Raw genomic sequence first — 19,445 nt, 5'->3', positions numbered from 1 at the left:
TACTAAATAAGGCTAGTTAGAGAAACATTATCCAGATCTAAATCACTTCTACTTTATTTCATATGGGTATTCCTACAGAGAGAAAGAATATATGATTCATCAGACGCTTTATGAAGTAATAGTTTTGATTCTCAGTTTAGAGAAACACAAAGTGAAAGTGAAACAAGTAATTTACAACTAGAAAGCCGTATGCATGTGTATAACTAGATAGAGTGTGTGAATATATATATATACACACACACATACATAGTTATACCATCAATACAAGCTTCCATAAAATGACTGATAACTACTTTCTGAAAAATTAGGGAATTAATTAAAACAAAAAAGAAAGCATATATACTAATAGCCAATCTTGAACTGCTGTGTTGCAAATGAGATCATCCACATCAAAATACACCCTCAAAGCTGTTTGTTCAGTACCCTATCAGGGTAATATTCACATGTGCAATTCAAGTATCAGGTTTAAAACTGGGATGGATTCCTTCCTAGAAAACATGAAGCTCAGACTTTACTCTCACCAGTGCTTGATGAGCTAAGGGACACGTTGTATTTAGAGGTAGCAGTCCAGCATTCTTTTGGTTGGCTGCTTGCTTTTTTGCCTCACTGGCATCTCTCTGGCCTACTGACATAAAAAATAGTGGCTTAGAGCAGAGGCAAAATGCCTCTGCAGGTCCTGGCAGATTGGGAAATAGTGGCCTTTTGTGGCAGTCATTCTTGGAAATGCTAGCTGGGGGAAAATGAGCTGAAGCAGCACAGAAGAGAAGCAAGCCAGCAGTTTTACCTCCAAGCAAACTAATATATGTATGACTCCTGAGGAAGAACTGCTTAGAAGCAAAGAGCTACAATATCTGCATAGTTATGCCAAGATGCCACTGCTCTCTGGAAGCAGACTCTACTTTCCTTGCTGGTGATTGACTGCTGAACTGCACTAGCCCAGTTTATACCATCTGCTGTGCAAACTTTATACAGAACTGATTTGCCATGGGGTTTCCGGGAGCTGTTTGGCTAATTATTGTTTCTCCATTTTTTATGTTTCTTTGTATCCTTACACTATTTCCAGGAAAAAAAAATGGGGGGAATTAAAATAAAAATTAAAATAATTTGCTTGTTTAAGAAACATTAAGTGTAGAAAAACCATCAATAGCTGACCATGTGGAGAACACACACAGACAGACACAAACTGAAAGTCTGAGGGAGCTGGTAAAGTTCTGGCAACAGAGTTAGGAATAAGAAGGGAAACCTTCTGTGGCACTGAAAAGCAGGTGGAAAAGGCAGAAGTATTATCTGTTTTATTTATTAGGGTTATTTTTGTAAAACTAATTTTCATGAGTCATCACTACTCTCAAAATTTTAAGACAAATGTATGTGTAGAATACAGTAGTTGTATTTGGGTAGAAAAATAATTTAAAATTAATACATCATCTATGTTAGACCAATACTATAGATTTTCTTCTCCTTTATATTAGAATTTTGTGTTTTAATATACATGAAACAACCTCAGAAGAATAAAACTATCAAAACCAACAAATTCACAGGTGTATTTTTATCCTTACAAAGTATATTTATATTTACTAGCAATATGTTTCAGAAATGGTGCTATTCACTGCTTTTTACCATAAACCAAGTCACACTTTTAGATTACACTGGAATTAAAGGAAAAACTATTAAGTACATTTCTGATTAGCATAAGGAGACATTAAAGATAATAACAGATAACATCAAGAAACCCAGAGCTAATGAATTCCTCTTTTCTTGCAGCCTTTGTTTAAAAAAATATTAATTGAGCAAGGTAGTTTTAAAACATGAAAGATCTTGGAATAGTTGTAGGTTAAATGCTACTTAGATCAATCATTTTTTAGTTCTCAGACTGGTTAAACATAATAGAATTTATACTCATTTCATAAAGGTAGGACATGGCACAAAGCTCAAGCAAACAATCCTAACTAAAACTGTACTGGCTTCACATAAGGCAGATCACTTGCTCAGGCATGGTCCAGAAACTGTGTATCAGTTGGGGTTCTGGTTTGGATAAACATCCTGGTACTTCTTCAGCTGTCAGGAGGGCTCTGCAACAGGGGCCAAAGAGATTCCAACTGCTTTGTGGCAGCTAGCAACACAGCAAGAGGAAGGACGAGAAGAGGAGGGCAGACAGAGGCAGGAGTCTTTGGGGAAGAAAAAGGATGAGGAGATACCACTGTAAGTGACCTGGCTGAGATAATGCTAATACTGCTAATAAGTATATTTGAAAAATCAAGATTTTTCAATATTTCAAAACACTGAATAAACTAAAATACTACCAATATTCAACAGAAGAAAAGGAAACAGTAACAAAACAAAATTATAAATTATTATTAGAAATTAATAAAGTATGTCTAAACTATAATAATTGCTAACTCAGACTTACTACAAATCATGGGATATCTGCTTTTGCAACAAACAAATTTCTAAAGACCTCTGAAAATACTTCATCTTTTTAAACCACATATTGTCTAGATGAACAATGTTCATTTCTACTGAACATAAAAATCCTTCTTGCACCAGTACTCGAGAAAGGGTTATGGTATGTCATGATTTCAATGGGATATCTGGGAAGATGTTAGCAAAATACATTCCTTCTATTAAAACTGCAGATGATTTTGCAACTGGTAAAATTCAAGGAGCAGTTTAACAAAATTGAGCTTAGAACAATGCATCAAAAATGAGACAAACCCCATAAGAGGAGTTAGGAATTAATTTTGTTTAACTGTGTAAGAGTTCTTTCAATAATATACTCATGTTTTAGGAAGAAACTGCATGCACATCCAGAATTTTTAAGTAGCCCATCAAGCTTCAGTACCACATTTAAATTTGAAAGAAAACTGTACAATAGGAAAATAAAATCTAAATATTCATAGTTTCAAATTATGTCTTTTTTTCCTAATTCCTTTTAATTTAATCTCAGAATTGTAACTTTCCGCTGTTTTGGTAGATTTCGAGATTATTTAATGGGAATTTTTCAGGCTGAAGATCAAACATAGCTTTACTAGTACAGTTTTTAAAACATAAAACTGACATTTAAGTTATTCAAAATGCAATTATCTTTTAGAATACCAAGAATCTACCAGGTTATTAAAAGCTCAGGTTAAGAAGCCCATAAGTGTCATTGAGATAACTGCATTTGACTTTCTTTGCTGGCTGTAAGAACTTTCAGTAGCAATTTGATTATCTGATTCAAGAATCACAGGTTGGAAGAGACCTTCAAGATCATTGAGTCCAACCCGTGCCCTAACACCTCAACTAAACCATGGCACCAAGGGCCACATCCAGTCTTTTTTTAAACACATCCAGGGCTGGTGATTCCACCATCTCCCCAGGAGAACAATTCCAGCACTAGATCACTCTTTCTGTGAAAATTTTTTTCCTAATATCCAACCTATATTCCCCTTGGCACTGCTTGAGACTGTGTCCTGCTCTCATTCTGTCAGTTGCTGCCTGGAGAAAGAGACCAACCCCCACCAGACTACAGCCCCCTTTCAGGGGGTTGTACAGAGTGATAAGGTCACCTCTGAGTCTCCTTCTCTCCAGGCTGAACACCCCCAGCTCCCTCAGTCGTTCCTCACAGGGTTTGTGTTCCAAGCCCCTCACCAGCCTCCTTGCCTCCTCTGGACACGCTCAAGCAACGCAACGTCCCTCCTAAAGTGAGGGGCCAGAACTGGGACACAGCACTCAAGGTGTGGCCTCACCAGTGCCGAGGGCAGGAGAAGAATGACCTCCCTGCTGCTGCAGGCCACACCGTTCCTGATACAGGCTAGGATGCCCTTGGCCAGCAGGGCACACTGCTGGCTCATGTTCAGCTGGCTGTCAATCTAAATGTGTAAGTCATAAGCAAAACATGAGTTGGCAAGTGGCAGATTAAACACTTCCTGCAGCCCATCATGCCTTAAGAGACATTATATGTTTTTAAAATAAAACTCTAGACATGAAATGCTGGTCTGCTTCCTGCAAGGAAGAACTCCAGGGTAAAGAAGTCAAGATACTCTCATGAAAAAAATAAAAAGAAACTGAATATGAAGAGTCATATGCCAAACAGGAACAAGCATATAATTGGCTAATATGATCATCACTACAGATAAATGCAACTCCAACCTGCGTTAGTTTTAATAAAAAACTATTTTTCAAGCTGCCGCACTAGGTTAACGCTTGGCATTGCTGAATCTGGAGACAGAGTTGTGGCGTCAAATAAACAGAACTGAACAACATTGATCTCATTCTTAGCAGAAAATTATCTCATTCTAATTCTAATGATCTCATTCTTAGCAGAAAATTATATGCCAGAGGATAGCAGAGATCCCACAAAGCAGGCATCCACAACGTGCAGTCAGCAAACTGGGGCACTCAATTCTGCAGCACAGTTTATCTGAGCAAGAAAAACCAGGTGCAGCCCCTCAGTGTTTGGGTTCTTGGTAAAGCTTACACCATTGCCTTTCTGCATCCATCCACCTAGATTAGTATGAGAGTTCTAAATGGCATGTTAGAGGCAATAATGCTTTATTTGGTCTGAAGACTTGCAGTAGTCCATAAGTAAGGAACACCCTCTTTAGAGTGCACACAGTGGTGCACAGGTCTCTTGGAATTTAATCCCCAAGATGCTGTCCCAGAACAGCATCACCATTTCTGTCATCTCATTCCACTCACTTTGTTCTTGTGATGCTTACAAAGGCCCAAACTCAGCTGCCCAGCATTTCTGCACACTCTTGATAAAAAGAAACAACTTTACAGTACTGCAATAGCAAAATTTTATTAGTAGGTATCCCATTCTAATCTGCTTACTCTTTGAGCAACTATGTTGTCTGTAAATCTTTCATATTCCCTTATTATTAGAAAAGGTTAATGTTCTGCTTGTGTTTTGGTTACTTTGCTCACTTGCTAATTCTTGGTTCCCCAACAACAGTGAATCAATATAACATTGTATGTAGCCTTGCTCCTAAGGTAAGAGAAAGCAGTATATATCCTACACAAACCATGGTATCCAGACAGTCTCTAGCTGATATAAACACACTGATGAAAACTTTTTTCTACTTAAACAAAAAAGCAAGTGACATGTAGGTTCCATTTCAAGGTAAGATCAGGTAATGTAAAAAAGAGAGTTACAAAAAAATGCGGTAAAATGACCAACACAGTTACTGGAGATTAGAAGAAATTACCACGCAGGAAATCAAGTGCTAACAAAATAAAACATTTCAAAGGAGGCTTCTAGCTGAATGCAGACTACTGGACTGGAAATGGATGAGATGTGCTGGATTGACCACCAATGCTGTTCTATTACTGCCCTCCTCAGCTGGGCAGGGGAGAGAAAAACGCAGCAAATGGCTCCTAGGTTGAGATAAGGGAAAGGAGAGATCCTATTGCTATTTATTGATACCAGCAAAAGAGACTTGACTTGGGGAAATTAACTGAATTTATTACCAATTAAATCAGAGAAGAATAATGAGAAATAAAACTGAACCTTAAAATCATCTTCCCCTTCCAACCCCTTCCTTCCTCCCAGTCTGAACTTTTGTGGAGGGGTCCATTCAGCGCCAGTATCTCAGCGAGCAGCTGCAGTGGGAGCCACAGGTTGAGCTCTGGGAGCCCAAGCCCAAAGCAAGAGGCTGTGACTCTGTCGCTTCTTCCTCTTCAGGGGAAGGACTCCTCACACACCTCCCCTGCTCCACCACGGAGTCCTTCCCATGAAGGACAGCCCTCCATGACCGTTCCTAAAATGAGTTCTTCCCACAGGCTCCAGTTCTTATTAACTGCTCCAGTGTGGGTCCCTTCCTTCTTGTAGCTTCCACTGATTATACTGCAATACACATGAAACCACCTTCTTGTTTCTGTGATCTTACTGAAACCCTGGTTTTGTCCTTAGACTTTGCTGCTGCAAAATCTTTTGCAGCCTTTTATGATTGCAATTGGTCATATGAGGATCCCTCAACTTTCTCACCTGTTCTCACTTCTCTTGTAATTTATTCCAGCTACATGCTGGAATACTTCCTTCATGTTTGTACTCTTACACCAGCTTCCTTTCCAGTTACTTCAAGCTTGTCTATCTCTCTCACATTGTCTCCTCTATTATCCCAACTTTTAGTAGCTGTTTAATGATAACTCAGGCAATGACCAATCAAGAGGTTTGAAGTTCTGTAGATTTTTTCTTTAAATAGTGCTCATTCACACAATTCAATTCACATGGACTTGCTTGCTCTTCAGGGAATTCATTCAACTAAACTCTGGTGGCTTAGACACATGCTGGCTTCCTCTGCTCAAAGATTTTTGTTTCCTAAAAAACAAACTAATAATATCCAGCCCAGCATTCTCCCTTCATTTCCTACTGTCCTTCCAATCTATTATCAGTTTTCTTTGCTGCAACCATGTAAATTATTAATTCAAATATATCAGTGTGTGTTTAACCTGAAAAAACACAGGATGCTGGTTTTTAAAAAGTGCATTTGACAAGCATGCAGGTGGTTACCATTATCTCATGCCTGGAAATACAAGAAAGACAAATGATTAAAAGAATGAATAAGATACATGTTTTACAACTTAAAGTGTCTGACATCTGTTGAAATCAGAATAGCATGTGTGGGTACACAAAATCTAGAACAAAATCAGAAGGGAGCAGAAGCAGCTTGCTTTTTAAGAAATGCCTAGAAGATGTCATGGTTGTTCTAAGAGGTACATTAAGAACAACTGGATTATTTTGCAAAACAAAGAACAGTGCAGTCTAGACTCCATCGGGCTGGAAGGCGTTCCTATCTAGGCCAGGATGCATGGGTGTTTGGTTGGCACATTTGAAGAGAAATTAAGAACTTCTAAATAAATTAACTGAGAGAAAGGGTGGAGAAATCATGGGTTCAATACTTCACTGGAAAGACCATGGGTTACCAAAGCAAATAAACCTATTAGAGGTGGCAGTGGAAAGCTCACTCACGGATCTCTCCACAGGCAAGAGACCGACTGAACTGAAACTCTGAATGAGCAGATACAAATGGTGACACTTGGGTAGGAGGCATCTCCAGGACAGAATCCAAGGCTCAATGATGGCATTTATGTGCAACTGTGTTTTGCAGTGATCAGTTTCCTGACAAACTTACTACCACCTGTACTACCACCATACACTGACACAGCACCTCACACCCACCTCCTATAGCTTGTAATCCAAGTAAGACAATGGCATCATATGACATAGTACAATTCACAAAAGGGAAAGCAAAAGAATTATGAAAAAGAACAATAAAAAGAAAGCAAAATAAATTAAGAACTTCAGGTGCAAGATCCTCACTACAGGGTGTAAAAGACTGAGCAAGTTACTATGCACCAGTATATATAAAGTAGTAGATACTATGACTTCCCTTCCCCCTCCCCCAGGTCCATTATGTAGCTTAAGGAACAAGCTTCCATACATCCAGTTCCTGGGGAAAAAGCACTAGAGGGCTTTTTCCAACAGGTACCATTGAGTGAGGAATCATGGAATAGATGGCACCCAGAAAAGATGGTCAGTGGGCATGGGATATTCAAGCACTTCAAATGAAGCAACACCAGCAACCAAAGAAATGTATTTCAGCCTCTAAAGAAAACTTCTTTTCTTTACTTATTCCTAAAACATGTCTTCCCAGATTTTCTTAAAAAGGCACGTGCTGCATCATCCCTTAGTCTGATGTCTGTGCAATTTACCAACACCACAGGATTACTTCTAAAGTTCCACACAGAAATAATAGACTTCAACATGAGTTATACATCTCAATTCAGGCATATGAGAACAACCTCAAAATTAACTATGAACATCAATACCTATGCTTTCTAATGACTGGTTGCTTGTAAAGTTGCAGTAAACAGCTAAAAGATATCCCTTTAGAAATGAACACAAATGGACATCAAAGACTTGACTTTTTCTCCCCTGCAGTTGTCAAGTATTTTTCTTAGTGATAGCAATAATGTTATGATAGCTGAGATTAGCTGGCACCTGAAAACTCCTTTTTAAAGGTCTCCAATAAATTGTTACTGTAAAATGGCACTATTTTTCTTTCAAAATAACTCTTACAGTAAGATCATTTTCTCAGCAGTAGAGACTTGCCTCTGGACCAAACGTCCCTTCCCAGTCCATGGACCTCAGGCTGTAAGCATTTAAATCGTGAGAGATGGGGAAGTTATAGAATTCAGAGGTCACAAGCTTATGGCCTTTACACTACTCAGTATTCAAATGAGGGACAAAACTCCTGAGGGCCTTTTGTCAGCCAGATGAAAAAGCACCCTATAGACTACTATAGGCAATTGAGATGTCTCACAGGTTATGAGACAGTTTTACTTTAATTCACTCACTTATCCAAGGAAAGAAATGGATAGTGAGTTGCTGTCTGGACTGAAAGCTCCTAGGACAAACACAGGGCCACACTGAAATTTGTAATGATTGAAATTATACCCTCCAATACTGAATGAATGTACCAAGATGGTGCTAAAAAAGTATCCAAAACTTCATGTCTTGACAAGTGATCAGCTCAAAAACACTTTAGTCATTCAAAACTTAAAATCACTTTGATAGCGATACCAGCAGCATGCACAAAGTGAAGCTGAAGGCTGAAGCAATACAATGCAGATAATCTCCACAGATGCAGAGTTCAGAGAACTTGCTTTTACTAACCAGTATTGTGTTATTTAGCAAAAATTTTTAAGTTATAAACCATAATAGAAGAATTTTCCAATGTAGGGATAGGATAATACTATTAATACTATTTTTTTAAGCTTTGGGAAAGGTTTTGATGTTGTCCTCTGCCTGTACCTGTTGGCAGAAATCCCAGAAGCTACCTGTGCAATAGAATTAGGTGTCAAGAATGTATTTTTGGAATGCACTGAAAAAATGTGTCATTTTAAATTGAGTAGCAAAAAGAAAAAACTTGCCCCAAATCCCTAACTTACTTCCTCTCATTCACACATCCATTAAACACAAAATACTGAATATTAAGTGAGGACTTCTGGAACCTTTTAGTTAAGTTTTATTCAGAAAAAATGGATAGATAAAAGTAATAAAATAAACATTTGAAAATGCTGTTGGTCTATTTAAAAAATTAAATGAAATTCAATTTTTTCTGAAAAGCTTCTTTTAAGAATTACATTGTTTTGATACTATTGTATTGCATGCCTTCAGAGGGACTCCATAGGTGTCTGCCACCCCTACATGCATTAAATTATCGAGTAAATAAACACAACAATCTATGTTACAGTTATTCTCCCTGTTTTAGACTGAACAGCAAGTGAGATCTTCCATGTTAGTAATATTTACAATTCATAGCAGCTTCTAATTATTTTCTGTTTGCCTCCAAATCAGGACATCTTAAGTGTTTAAATGGATGCAGAATCACATCAAGTTCCTGCTTTGTGTCAAAACCAAGCTGCTCCATTTCCACTTTATGCTGAAAACATCTCCCACTTCCACCACAAGAAGCACTTGGAAAGCTTACAGTACAAACATTCCTTAAAAAAGGCATTATATCAAAATATTTCTAGCAAAAACTTAGTCCTCTCTTCCCCCTTGCATCTGACATATCATTCCAGATTATTCACACACTTTGGAGCAGCAAGAAGACTTTTTGTGCTGAACAGATGGTTTGTGTATTCTAGCAAGCTGGTACTGCACGAACATCTTTTTGTCATGCACAATTCAACATAAACTACTGTATTTCCAGGTTACCTCCCAGTTTAGTCTTCAGAAAAAGAAGAGCAATAAAATAGGTAGCATGAACACCTGTTTTCCCACATTCACTGCTGACCTTGGACCCCTTTGACACAGGTGAGTAAAATTCTTCTTCACAGACTTATGCACAACCTGATCTGTTAGCGTTCACAGTAAACCATCTGCAGCAAGAACAAACCAATCACTCCTCTAACAGCAGCAACAGCATCTGGACACCCCCTAAAATACCAAAGAGAATCAGGGCATTCTGCAATATTGTATTTACAAAGACAGAATGATCTTTTTAAACAGGAGTGTAGGATGGGGAAAAGCAGTCCATGCAATATATGAACTGGGTGTGGCAGATTACCCACCAATGGCTTTTGAGCACAAATAAATTGATAAAATTAATTTATTTACTTGGATCTACATGTACGAGGAAGATGTTATTTCAAATTTTACAATGAGTCAAATCCTGCCACCTTGCATACAAGTATTTGTGAATAACTGCCAATCTGTACCCATGCAAAAGACAAAGCTATTAGATAGTTCTACAGCCCTATGGAGACACCAGGATAATAAGCATCATTTACCAAAACTAACTCTGCATTTTCCTGTTGAACAGCTGTGTAAAGACAGGAAGGAGAAAGGTCTCCTGGAATTTATTTCATCAGTCCTTAGTCTGCCCCTCAAACAACAAAATAAGAGACAGTAAGTCACTTAAATTTGGTGCTGCTCCTTTCAGAAGAACTGGAGAAAAATCAGTTTAGGTTAAAATGGGAAAGTCAAGGAAACAGCACCATGGCCGCAGCAAATCAGCGTAGTTCTAAGTATTTAGGAAGAACAATGTCTCACTCTTTGCCCAACTAGAGCTCACATTCTGACCTCAGAGCAACCCCTGACAACACCAAAATGTTCTTTCCACAATCTCAAAAAAGACAAAATGCAACAAACAAGTTTGCTTAGAAATATTTAGAAAAATCAGCAATATGAGCCTACATTAGCAGAAACACTGAGACAAAAATGTGCACTGGGAGAGGTAAGTTAACTCAATTTTTCAGTATTGAAAAGCCATTTTAAAACACGCACAAGGTCCCTGATTTGATGACAAGCTCTCTAACTTCAAGTATATGAAAGAGAGCTTTGAAACTTACACTTAAATCCCAGGGAACATTAAACTACAGGATTTGTTTTCTTTCCCCAGTGCTCAAACCTCTCAGGAAAACTGTTTTTCCTTGATTTGCAGTGCTGCTCTTCGGAAGTTGACTGATTATGAGTCAAGGGCTTTGACCCCTACTTTTGCTTTTGCTGAAGACACACCTGCCTTTACCAGTTAGCAAAGCCAAAATGCTTCTAACTACAAAACAAATAAACATTCTCTTCCAGATCTAAAGCAGAGCAAAGAGGAACGCATGTTTTGATAAATCCACAGACTAGCACATAGTATTATTTTTTCTAACAGTTACATTGATAGCCAGAATTTGAAGTATTATATGAATCAAAAGCTTTTGACTTTTTTCTACATCTGTCAGTGTAACCCTTACAAGAAGGGATAGATGCTAGAATAACTGATGAACACTTCAGCAGGTGCAGAGAAATTCCAGAACAGCAGTGACCTGCCCTGTGTCTTTCGGCCTTTGCATCATGCTAACCCAAGGACAATAAACAGGAATGCCCAGCGCAAGCAGAGCATTTGACAATTTTGAGATGTCTTTGGTTATATCATATGCAGCCATATGTGACTCTCAAAACTCTGTACCATCTTAATTAAGCGTGGATGATCTTCAAAACTGTCATATTAGCATTATTAGAAGTTTCACTTGATAATTTTTTCAATATTCAAACTAAAAAAATTCCCTTTCAACAGGAAAGGCTGTGAAATTAGGAACAGGCATACATTATTTCAGGATTTTTTTTTTGAGGGGAGTGGGGGAGTTGGAAGTTTTTAATCTGCTGGAAGTCTTAAATAATTCTTCTAGTTTTTATTAGTTTCAGCCCTTTTTAGGATAAGGAAATAGCTGTACTCATTTCCAGCAGGATCCTAATTAAAATATGACAGGATTTACAGAGGACTGTAATAACCAGGATTATTTCTGCTTGCAAATTTTAAAAAGAGTAATTTTGTACCAAAAGTAATAAGAATACTACACATTTCTTATCAAGGTCTTTTCATGTCGAGATCTCAAAGATTAGAATGAGATTCAGCATCAGTCTACATCTCACAGATGGGAGTTTTAGAACACAGTCACTGAAGATACGTAGCACAAGCCAAGACTCCGTGTACTATGCACATCGGATCTTTACACGAGTTTTAAGGTTTTCCATTTTTCTGGTCAGACTGCACAATCTTATTTGCTTATGCAGCCAAAGATTAAACTGCAGCATCAGTAAAGTTCTACACTTGACACACTTCATTTTAAAAACTATCTGTTTCCTTGCTTATTCTGATGTAGTGCACTGATACCCATCCAAGGACTGAAAAATGCAAGGTGAAGAAAATATGAATGCATACCTTCACAATGCTTAGCAGAGTCCACCTGCAAAACTGATTTTTATTTTCTATTGTGAATGCTTTCTTAACACCTCAAATCCCTGATGAAAACACTCCTCTTATTATTTATTCTCAAAATGTTTTAAAAGTTGTATATTCTAAGACCAGCTGTGACAACACTGAATTTTCCTCCACATTCAGGAATTTGTTGGAGAAAAGAAATTTAATTGAGACAGTTAAAAACAGCTTGTTTTTGAAAAGGCACTCTAACCCCAAACTGAGGCACCAGGTGACTGCAGTGACCCTGCCAATCCAGAAAACAACTATTCCATAAAAGCAGCATGTGTGGCCTACAGTACAGCTACAAGGCACAGAAAGGTGAAACATATTCCCATTTTAATAAACCTTGGAGAAGAACTACCAAACAGCAGCGACATTTATGCCTTCTAAAGTAAGGCCCAAGACATCTCATAGTTTGAGCCTGAGACCTGTGTCCTTGTGTCATGCAGGAACTGCTTCACTCTCACGGCACTGCTCGGGAGGGTCAGGCAGATGTTTAGCCTTTATTGGAAGGCTCATGCACAGATCACTGCTGATCATGTCAGAGTTTAGAGACTACTAATTAGCCCAGCATGCTCCAGCACATCTCAGGGTCAGTATGTATTGTCTGCACACTGCCTAAATGAGAAAAGCATACATCCAGTGAAGAAGAACTGGATGTATCTGTTGGACCCAGCTAGCCCTTTCCCAGAAGGTGCCAGGATATGAAGCTCTATTTTGGCATGTGGAGCCCAATCATGCCACCTCCTGGTTACGAATGGCCACTCTATTCTACACATTACACAGGTGTTCAGTGCTTAGGAAATTAACAGTTGACAGGAATGTTTTACTCAGCTATCCAGGTATCCTGCCTTCTCTTGGTACTAACTGCAAATATTAACAAGTCTCCAAAATTCTGAACTTTAAAATGCTTACTTCAAGGTATAGAGGAAAAGAGATGGACAGTTACAGCAGTTGCACTCTGAATGTACACACCAAGGAGACTAAATATGACATAAATTTACTAAAAAATTCCCTGGACAAGTGAAAAATATTCTCCTTCAAAAAAAATATTCACGTTGCCAAAAAACTAGTACTTTACTAATGAGGCTCTGGGCATCCAGATAAACCTCAGCAAATACCTTTGACCTTCCCTTAAACAGTTGGTACTAAATTCTGCTATTTGCACTAAATTGCACCTTTAGCAGGCCCACTGATTCAAACAGCACTATTTAAAGAGCAAAGCACCTTTTATTTTAAACCAGGGTATCAGAATCTAATCTTCAATTACTGCATTCGTATTGTTGCCTCTTTGCAAAACAATTTACTGTGTTTCAAAGTACATGTTTTCTAAGATCACAGATCAAATGGTCCTAAGCGGCTTCAGATGTCTGAAAGAATTTTGTTATTTCTATTTTTTAAATCACATCTATAATTTCTTTTTTCTCTCCTCTGAAGCAAGAATGCCTTTTATGAACAAGAAGCTGGAGTCAATATAAACATAACATTTGCTTTGTTATACTCATTCTAACATTTTATGTTTTGTTTTCCATAAATCTGGTAATCACTTGGGATTCATCTGCATTACATTCTGCAGGGCAAAAGCATGTCCTATTGGCTATACCAGTCAATAGATCATATTTGTATCACAAGGACTGCCTGATAGCCCACTAATGGCAACAGAAAAATTCCCATTAACTTTAGTCAGCTTTGAACCAAGTCTGTAATGCCTAGCACATCACTACTTTATAAAAATCCTAAGTATCTTGTATTCATCTAGAGTTTGCACTTTCTCTTGAAAAGGCTCCAAACGATCAATACAAATCTAGTTTCTAATGAAACCAAGGTACCTAAAATACACGCTCTGAATATTAGCATGTTTCCTGAGTCAATCTACTGGGAATTTACAGTGCATTTCTTGAGACAGCAAAGCAAACAATGATTAATACCAACTATTTTGTGAATACAGATTTCTTATCACCTGATGTAAATATCAGAATAAAAGAAACAATAAGCAGAATAGTGACCACTCACAGATTAATATTATTATATGAATTTACATTTACATTAATCTTATTTTAATCGAAAGGCTTGTTGAGACAAGTGAACTCATAAATTTGCAAGCGTATTTTCACAAGTAGTTTTCAATGAAAAAAGTTATAAAAATTAAAAAGTATCAGAGGCCTGGTTTTATTAAGTCATAAGCCTTTCACATCTAGGGTTAAGGATATGATTGTCACATTCTGTATTTGCAAGACAAATAATTTGCATACAACAACCTTAGTATTATCCCAGGTTTTTAACAGAAACACACACTCCTGAACTAAAGCTGCATTTCTATATGAAAAGAAAAACAATCTCCAACAGTCCAAAGAAATCCCAAACCTACATATGACAGTGTATTAGAGGAAATCCTGAATATAAGACAAAATAAACTTGCATTATGCCAACAGTTTTCTACTAGCTGGAACTACTACTGCAGGCTTGTATGAGAGACCCTACTAATGCTCAGTGTAAAGGCAAATGTTTTGAATAAGCATGGCCTGTCCTACAAGAAGCCTGTACGTGGATGATAGCTGAGCTATATGAGCCTAATTTACACCACTTGGAGGCTTAACAAACTCTGCTGTGGCACATGGAATGATCTAGGGACTTAACTCAAGATTAAAGTTAAAGGCCTGATTCTCATTGCCTCAGAATGCCAGCTGAAATTCTGAGGTCAATTGCACTTTCATTATAAGAGAGAGAAATTAGCTACCTCATTACCCTAGTAATGCTGATATTTCCATGGGGAGAGATGCTCTTCCTTTGGCCAGCTCTTTCCAATAGGTCTTTTTCTTTTATCTTTATATTACAAAACACAGAGCTGGTAACAAAACACTAAGCAAGATATTCCAAAGCTGCATACATATAAATAAAGACATACACACACACACATATATATATACACATACATATATTTAATTTGCTTGACCCCAAAAAGTACACAGACAATTAGCTGACATTTTAGCCTATTAAATGGAATGCTGATATAAAGCTGGTTTTGAACTATCCAACGGGTTGTATCTTTTTGTCATCCACACCTTCACAGCTAAAGTGACACATTTATTTTTATATTCATAACCACAGACATCTTACACAAAGCAATAAATATGTACAATCATGCAAAAGTAACACATATAAGGAGCTGGCAGCTTCCATGGCAGGGAGCAGCACTAGAACAGAGGCTCTCCATTCTCTCTGGAGCTCTGGACTGTGCTGCAGTATAAGCACAAGCTGGGTAAAAAACGGTGCTGCTCAAGAACATGCTCGTCACTTTTGACATTTTTTTAATCTAACCAAGCATTACTTGACCTCATACATTTATCAGGACATCTCCTGACTAAAAGCAGAATAATCGCACCTGAGAAAATAACTACTGTTAACAAGTATACAGTAAAATAATTTAAAGCTATACATGAAACAGGGACACTCTTCCAGCTCCTGTAACAGCCTAGTACACAAAACAGTTCACTTGATACAGAAAAGCCCTTTCCAGTAGATGGAGATTAGCCTATTCTTTAGAGTTCAACTACCTATTACAATTAAAAGGCTTTTAATTTTCATTACTGAATGGATTATATTCTCACAATACATATGTTCAATGCAGATTACTAAAGTCTGAAAAAACTTGGGCTGAGGCAAATATCACCAGCCACTCCCAAGTTCCTCTAGTAGATGACTTACCAATGACTTTTCAATTGTTAACAGTGCAACAGTCATGTAGGACCTACTTCTACATGAAACGGGTTATGACCCATGGGGAAATCAAGCATCTCCTGATTAAGGCACTAAATTGGCCATTCAGAGACTTAGGTTCATTGTCAAAATCCACAACAGATTCCCACAGTGGTTTTTAAAGAAATCAGGTTTTGCTTCCACTCCTTGTATTTAAACAGCACTTGTACATTTTTCTTCACCTTTCTTTGTGTTGTTTGGTAAATATGCAAATACTCTGCCAAAGGAAATGTCCCTTTTCTGGGGATTTCAACAGATCCAGGTAAGGACTAAAATAAGTGATTTCTAGTTATCCCTTAATAGTGAGGGATAAATAGCTACTGATTCAAATATGCATCTGACACAGGTCAACCTGAAGGACACAGACCTACATACTGAAAACATAAGTAATATGTTGGTTTTAATATTGGTTAAGTACACCAAAACACACAAAAAACCATGCAACAGAATCCAACAAACAAAAAAATTATTGGGGAAAAATGGGCAGTCTTATCTTTACAAGTAAATCCACTGTTGCAAATCAGATGCATTTTTCTGGAATACTTATTGCTTGTGTGCCCTTCTGCGGTTTCTCACAACAAAACTGTTCTCAACCTCAGGTTTTAGCAGCCAACATGAAACAACACAGCACTTCCAAGTCAGAGTGAATGCTTGAGGCTCTGAGCTCCACAGCAAATCTACACTTAAGCATTTGACACAAAATGTACTGGCAATCAAAAATGCTTAGGACGCCACAAACAGAACACCTGGCTGGCATCATTATGGACGTAGCTGATTGCACATTACATTCTAAAGAACAGAAATCCAGAGTCTGGAAACAATGTTTTATCATGAATATAACCTAAGAATTATTCACTACTACAGAGATCCTTGAAAGTTCCCATTTTCTTCTGGCACCAAAAAAAGAAAATTCTGCCCATTCAATAAATTTCCTTTGTATTTATACCCAGCAGCAACCAGTGCATTAATTGTAATTTTCTTTAAGTAGTAACATTCTAACCATGGTTGTGTTTTAAGAGTCATCATACGTTAGACTGTAAAACAAATCTCTAGAAAGCTTGACAGATGGTGTTTTGAAGGATAATGCCAGGTACCTGGTGTGAATCTGACATTTGCATTCTCTCAGACAACTCACCTTCATCTCTTATAAAATCTAGTGAAATAATGCATAATCCTACTTATGATAAAAAGGAATGAGAAAACCGTTCATTTACTCAATCCCACAGTTGCTCAAAACGCAACTTCTGCACGAACTTGATACCTAGAAAAACCAATTTTATTTTCCTTTTTTTTACTTTTCTTTGCCTACTTTTAGTTTTGTCCTTCCTGCATTTTCCTCCTTTCCCAGACACACATACACGCTCTCAGTGGATACTTCCCCCCTCTGGGAAAAGATCGAACTGCAAGGCTCAAAAAATATATTCCTCTAAGAAATAAGGACTTTGTTTACAGTATGATTATTAAAATAACAACTGTAAAAAGCAGCATGGCTGCCTCCTTAGCAGCAAGGCAGCTATGACAAAAGAGTACTAAATGGCTCTGTATTCATACTGAAATTCAGTATGAATTTCAAAGCAATCAAACAGAAGCACTCCAACAAAACCTGGACTCAATATCTTCATTCACAATCAATAGAACATACATTAAGGAAAGACAATATAAAAACTGCTGACAGAGGAAAAACACTTACTGCTTAGCATGGTAAATCTGAATTAGTTATGATTTTCTTTAAGTCATAAACGGAACTTGGGAAATTATTTGCCACTTCTGAATGTGAGTTTATTGGCATGTGTGATTTTCAAGGGTCTGACCATACACTGCTTTGCTTTAATCTCATTTAAGAGCTTGATAGGTTATCTTGATTTATGCATCATTCTTTACTACTTCTTTTCAACATTAGGTTCCAAGTTTAACAGGGTTTTTTAAAAAGACTATTAAAAATCTAAGAATGAAAACATGTATAAGAGGAACTTAATGAATTATACTTTGGCAAAAGTTGAAACTCCATACCACGAGGTCTTCACTCAACCACTATATTGAACAGTTATTAAAAGAGAGACTAAATTATAAACTTTTTAAAGAACCTCTAGCTCAGGTCGAACTAAAACTGTACTCCAACTAAAGCAAGGAAAGCAGGGCGAATTACAGTGAGCAACCAAATGTTATAACCAGTGTATTCTGATCTCCGCACAAAACCAAGAGGAAATCATCATGTCCTGGATGAAACTGTCATGAAATTGATAAGCCATATCCAATCAATGTCTGACATCGCGCAGCCGACTATAACAGCGCCGCATTAACGGCATAATAGTATTACCATATAAACCTTATTACTTCAGCGTGGAAAACAGGACACAACGAGTGTAATGAAACGCCAGCATCTGTCTTTGTGTAAGTGAGCCCGGGAGCCAGGGGAGCGCTTCCCGCAGAGCGGACCCAGCCGCGGCAGAGCCGGCGCACGGCGGGCGGGGAGCGGGGCACTCTGTGCCGCTGCCGCCGCTGCCGGACGGCTCCCGAGCCCCGAACCGCCGCCGCCCCGAGCCCCCGCGCGGCCGGGTCCCGCCCGCCCCCAAACCCGATTTCGCTCCGCGTCCATCGGCCGCGGCCGCCGAATGCTGACCGCGGGGAGCGCCCCGGCCGGGGGAGCGCGCGGCGGAGCCTCACCGTCTTCCAGGAGGCGCATGGCGTGAACAAAGCAGGGATCCAGGCTGTCCTTCTCGGCCATCAGCTCGGGCAGGTACTTGTCCTGCTCCATGGCCGCGGGCACGCCGGGCGGGCTGCGCGGGGTGCCGGGCTCGCCGCTCCGCGCCCTCGGCCGCCCGCTCGCCGCTGGCCGCGCCGGGACCGCCCCGCAGGTGCCGCCGCCCCTCCCGCGGCGGGCGCTGCCCCGGCCCCGCCTCCGCCTTCCCCTCGCGCCGCGCGGGGCGGGCACGTGCGCGGGTCGCCGCGCGCCGCCGCTCGCGCGCCTTCGCCCCCGCGCCTCCTCCTCCCGCCACTGAACGACCCGCGGCCACCCGCGGCCTTAAACAGGGAGGCGGAGCCAGCCGGGCCCCGCCCCCGCCGCTCCCATTGGCGGCTGCACACCGCCGGGGGCAGACTCGCCACGCCATTGGCTGTCGCCAGGCGGGGGCCCGCCGGCGTCTGGCTCCCTGTGTGTCTGTCTGTCTGTCTCTCTGTGTGTCTATCTCTCTGTGTGTCTGCCTTTCTCTCTCTGTGTCTGGGTCGTGGTTTAGGACAGGTATTCCCTTATTTACTGCTCCTACTGAAACCACGCTGCCACTCGCTCCCCCTACCCTTTTCCCCATTCCCCTTGGCAGGCTAGAGAGCAGAATTGGAGAAATCGAAGGTGAAGATCACGGGTTGGGATAAGAGCAATTTACTGGAAACAGCAATGAGATAAGAAAATGAACAGTACCAGCATGATGTTAATCACAAACGTGTTAGCGAGAGACG

General features: G+C 39.4%; 1 protein-coding gene across 4 annotated transcripts in view; it reads right to left on the bottom strand.

Moving 5' to 3' along the window:
• The window catches only part of KHDRBS2 (KH RNA binding domain containing, signal transduction associated 2), a 340,127-nt gene extending 321,354 nt beyond the window's left edge, over positions 1-18,773 (bottom strand). For all 4 annotated transcript variants that reach the window (XR_009418061.1, XR_009418060.1, XR_009418062.1 and 1 more), the window contains exon 1: positions 18,657-18,773. Coding sequence is in view for 1 of the 4 variants with exons in the window: in XM_059468285.1 (XP_059324268.1) it covers positions 18,657-18,747 (91 nt within the window). In the remaining 3 variants the exon portion in view is untranslated. The remainder of the gene's footprint in view (positions 1-18,656) is intronic.
• Positions 18,774-19,445: the final 672 nt, after the last annotated feature.

Source organism: Ammospiza nelsoni, chromosome 3 (assembly GCF_027579445.1).
Source record: "Ammospiza nelsoni isolate bAmmNel1 chromosome 3, bAmmNel1.pri, whole genome shotgun sequence".
Lineage (NCBI taxonomy): Eukaryota > Metazoa > Chordata > Aves > Passeriformes > Passerellidae > Ammospiza > Ammospiza nelsoni.
The sequence above is the reverse complement of the archived record's forward strand: the minus strand, read 5'-3'. Positions and strand labels throughout refer to the sequence as shown.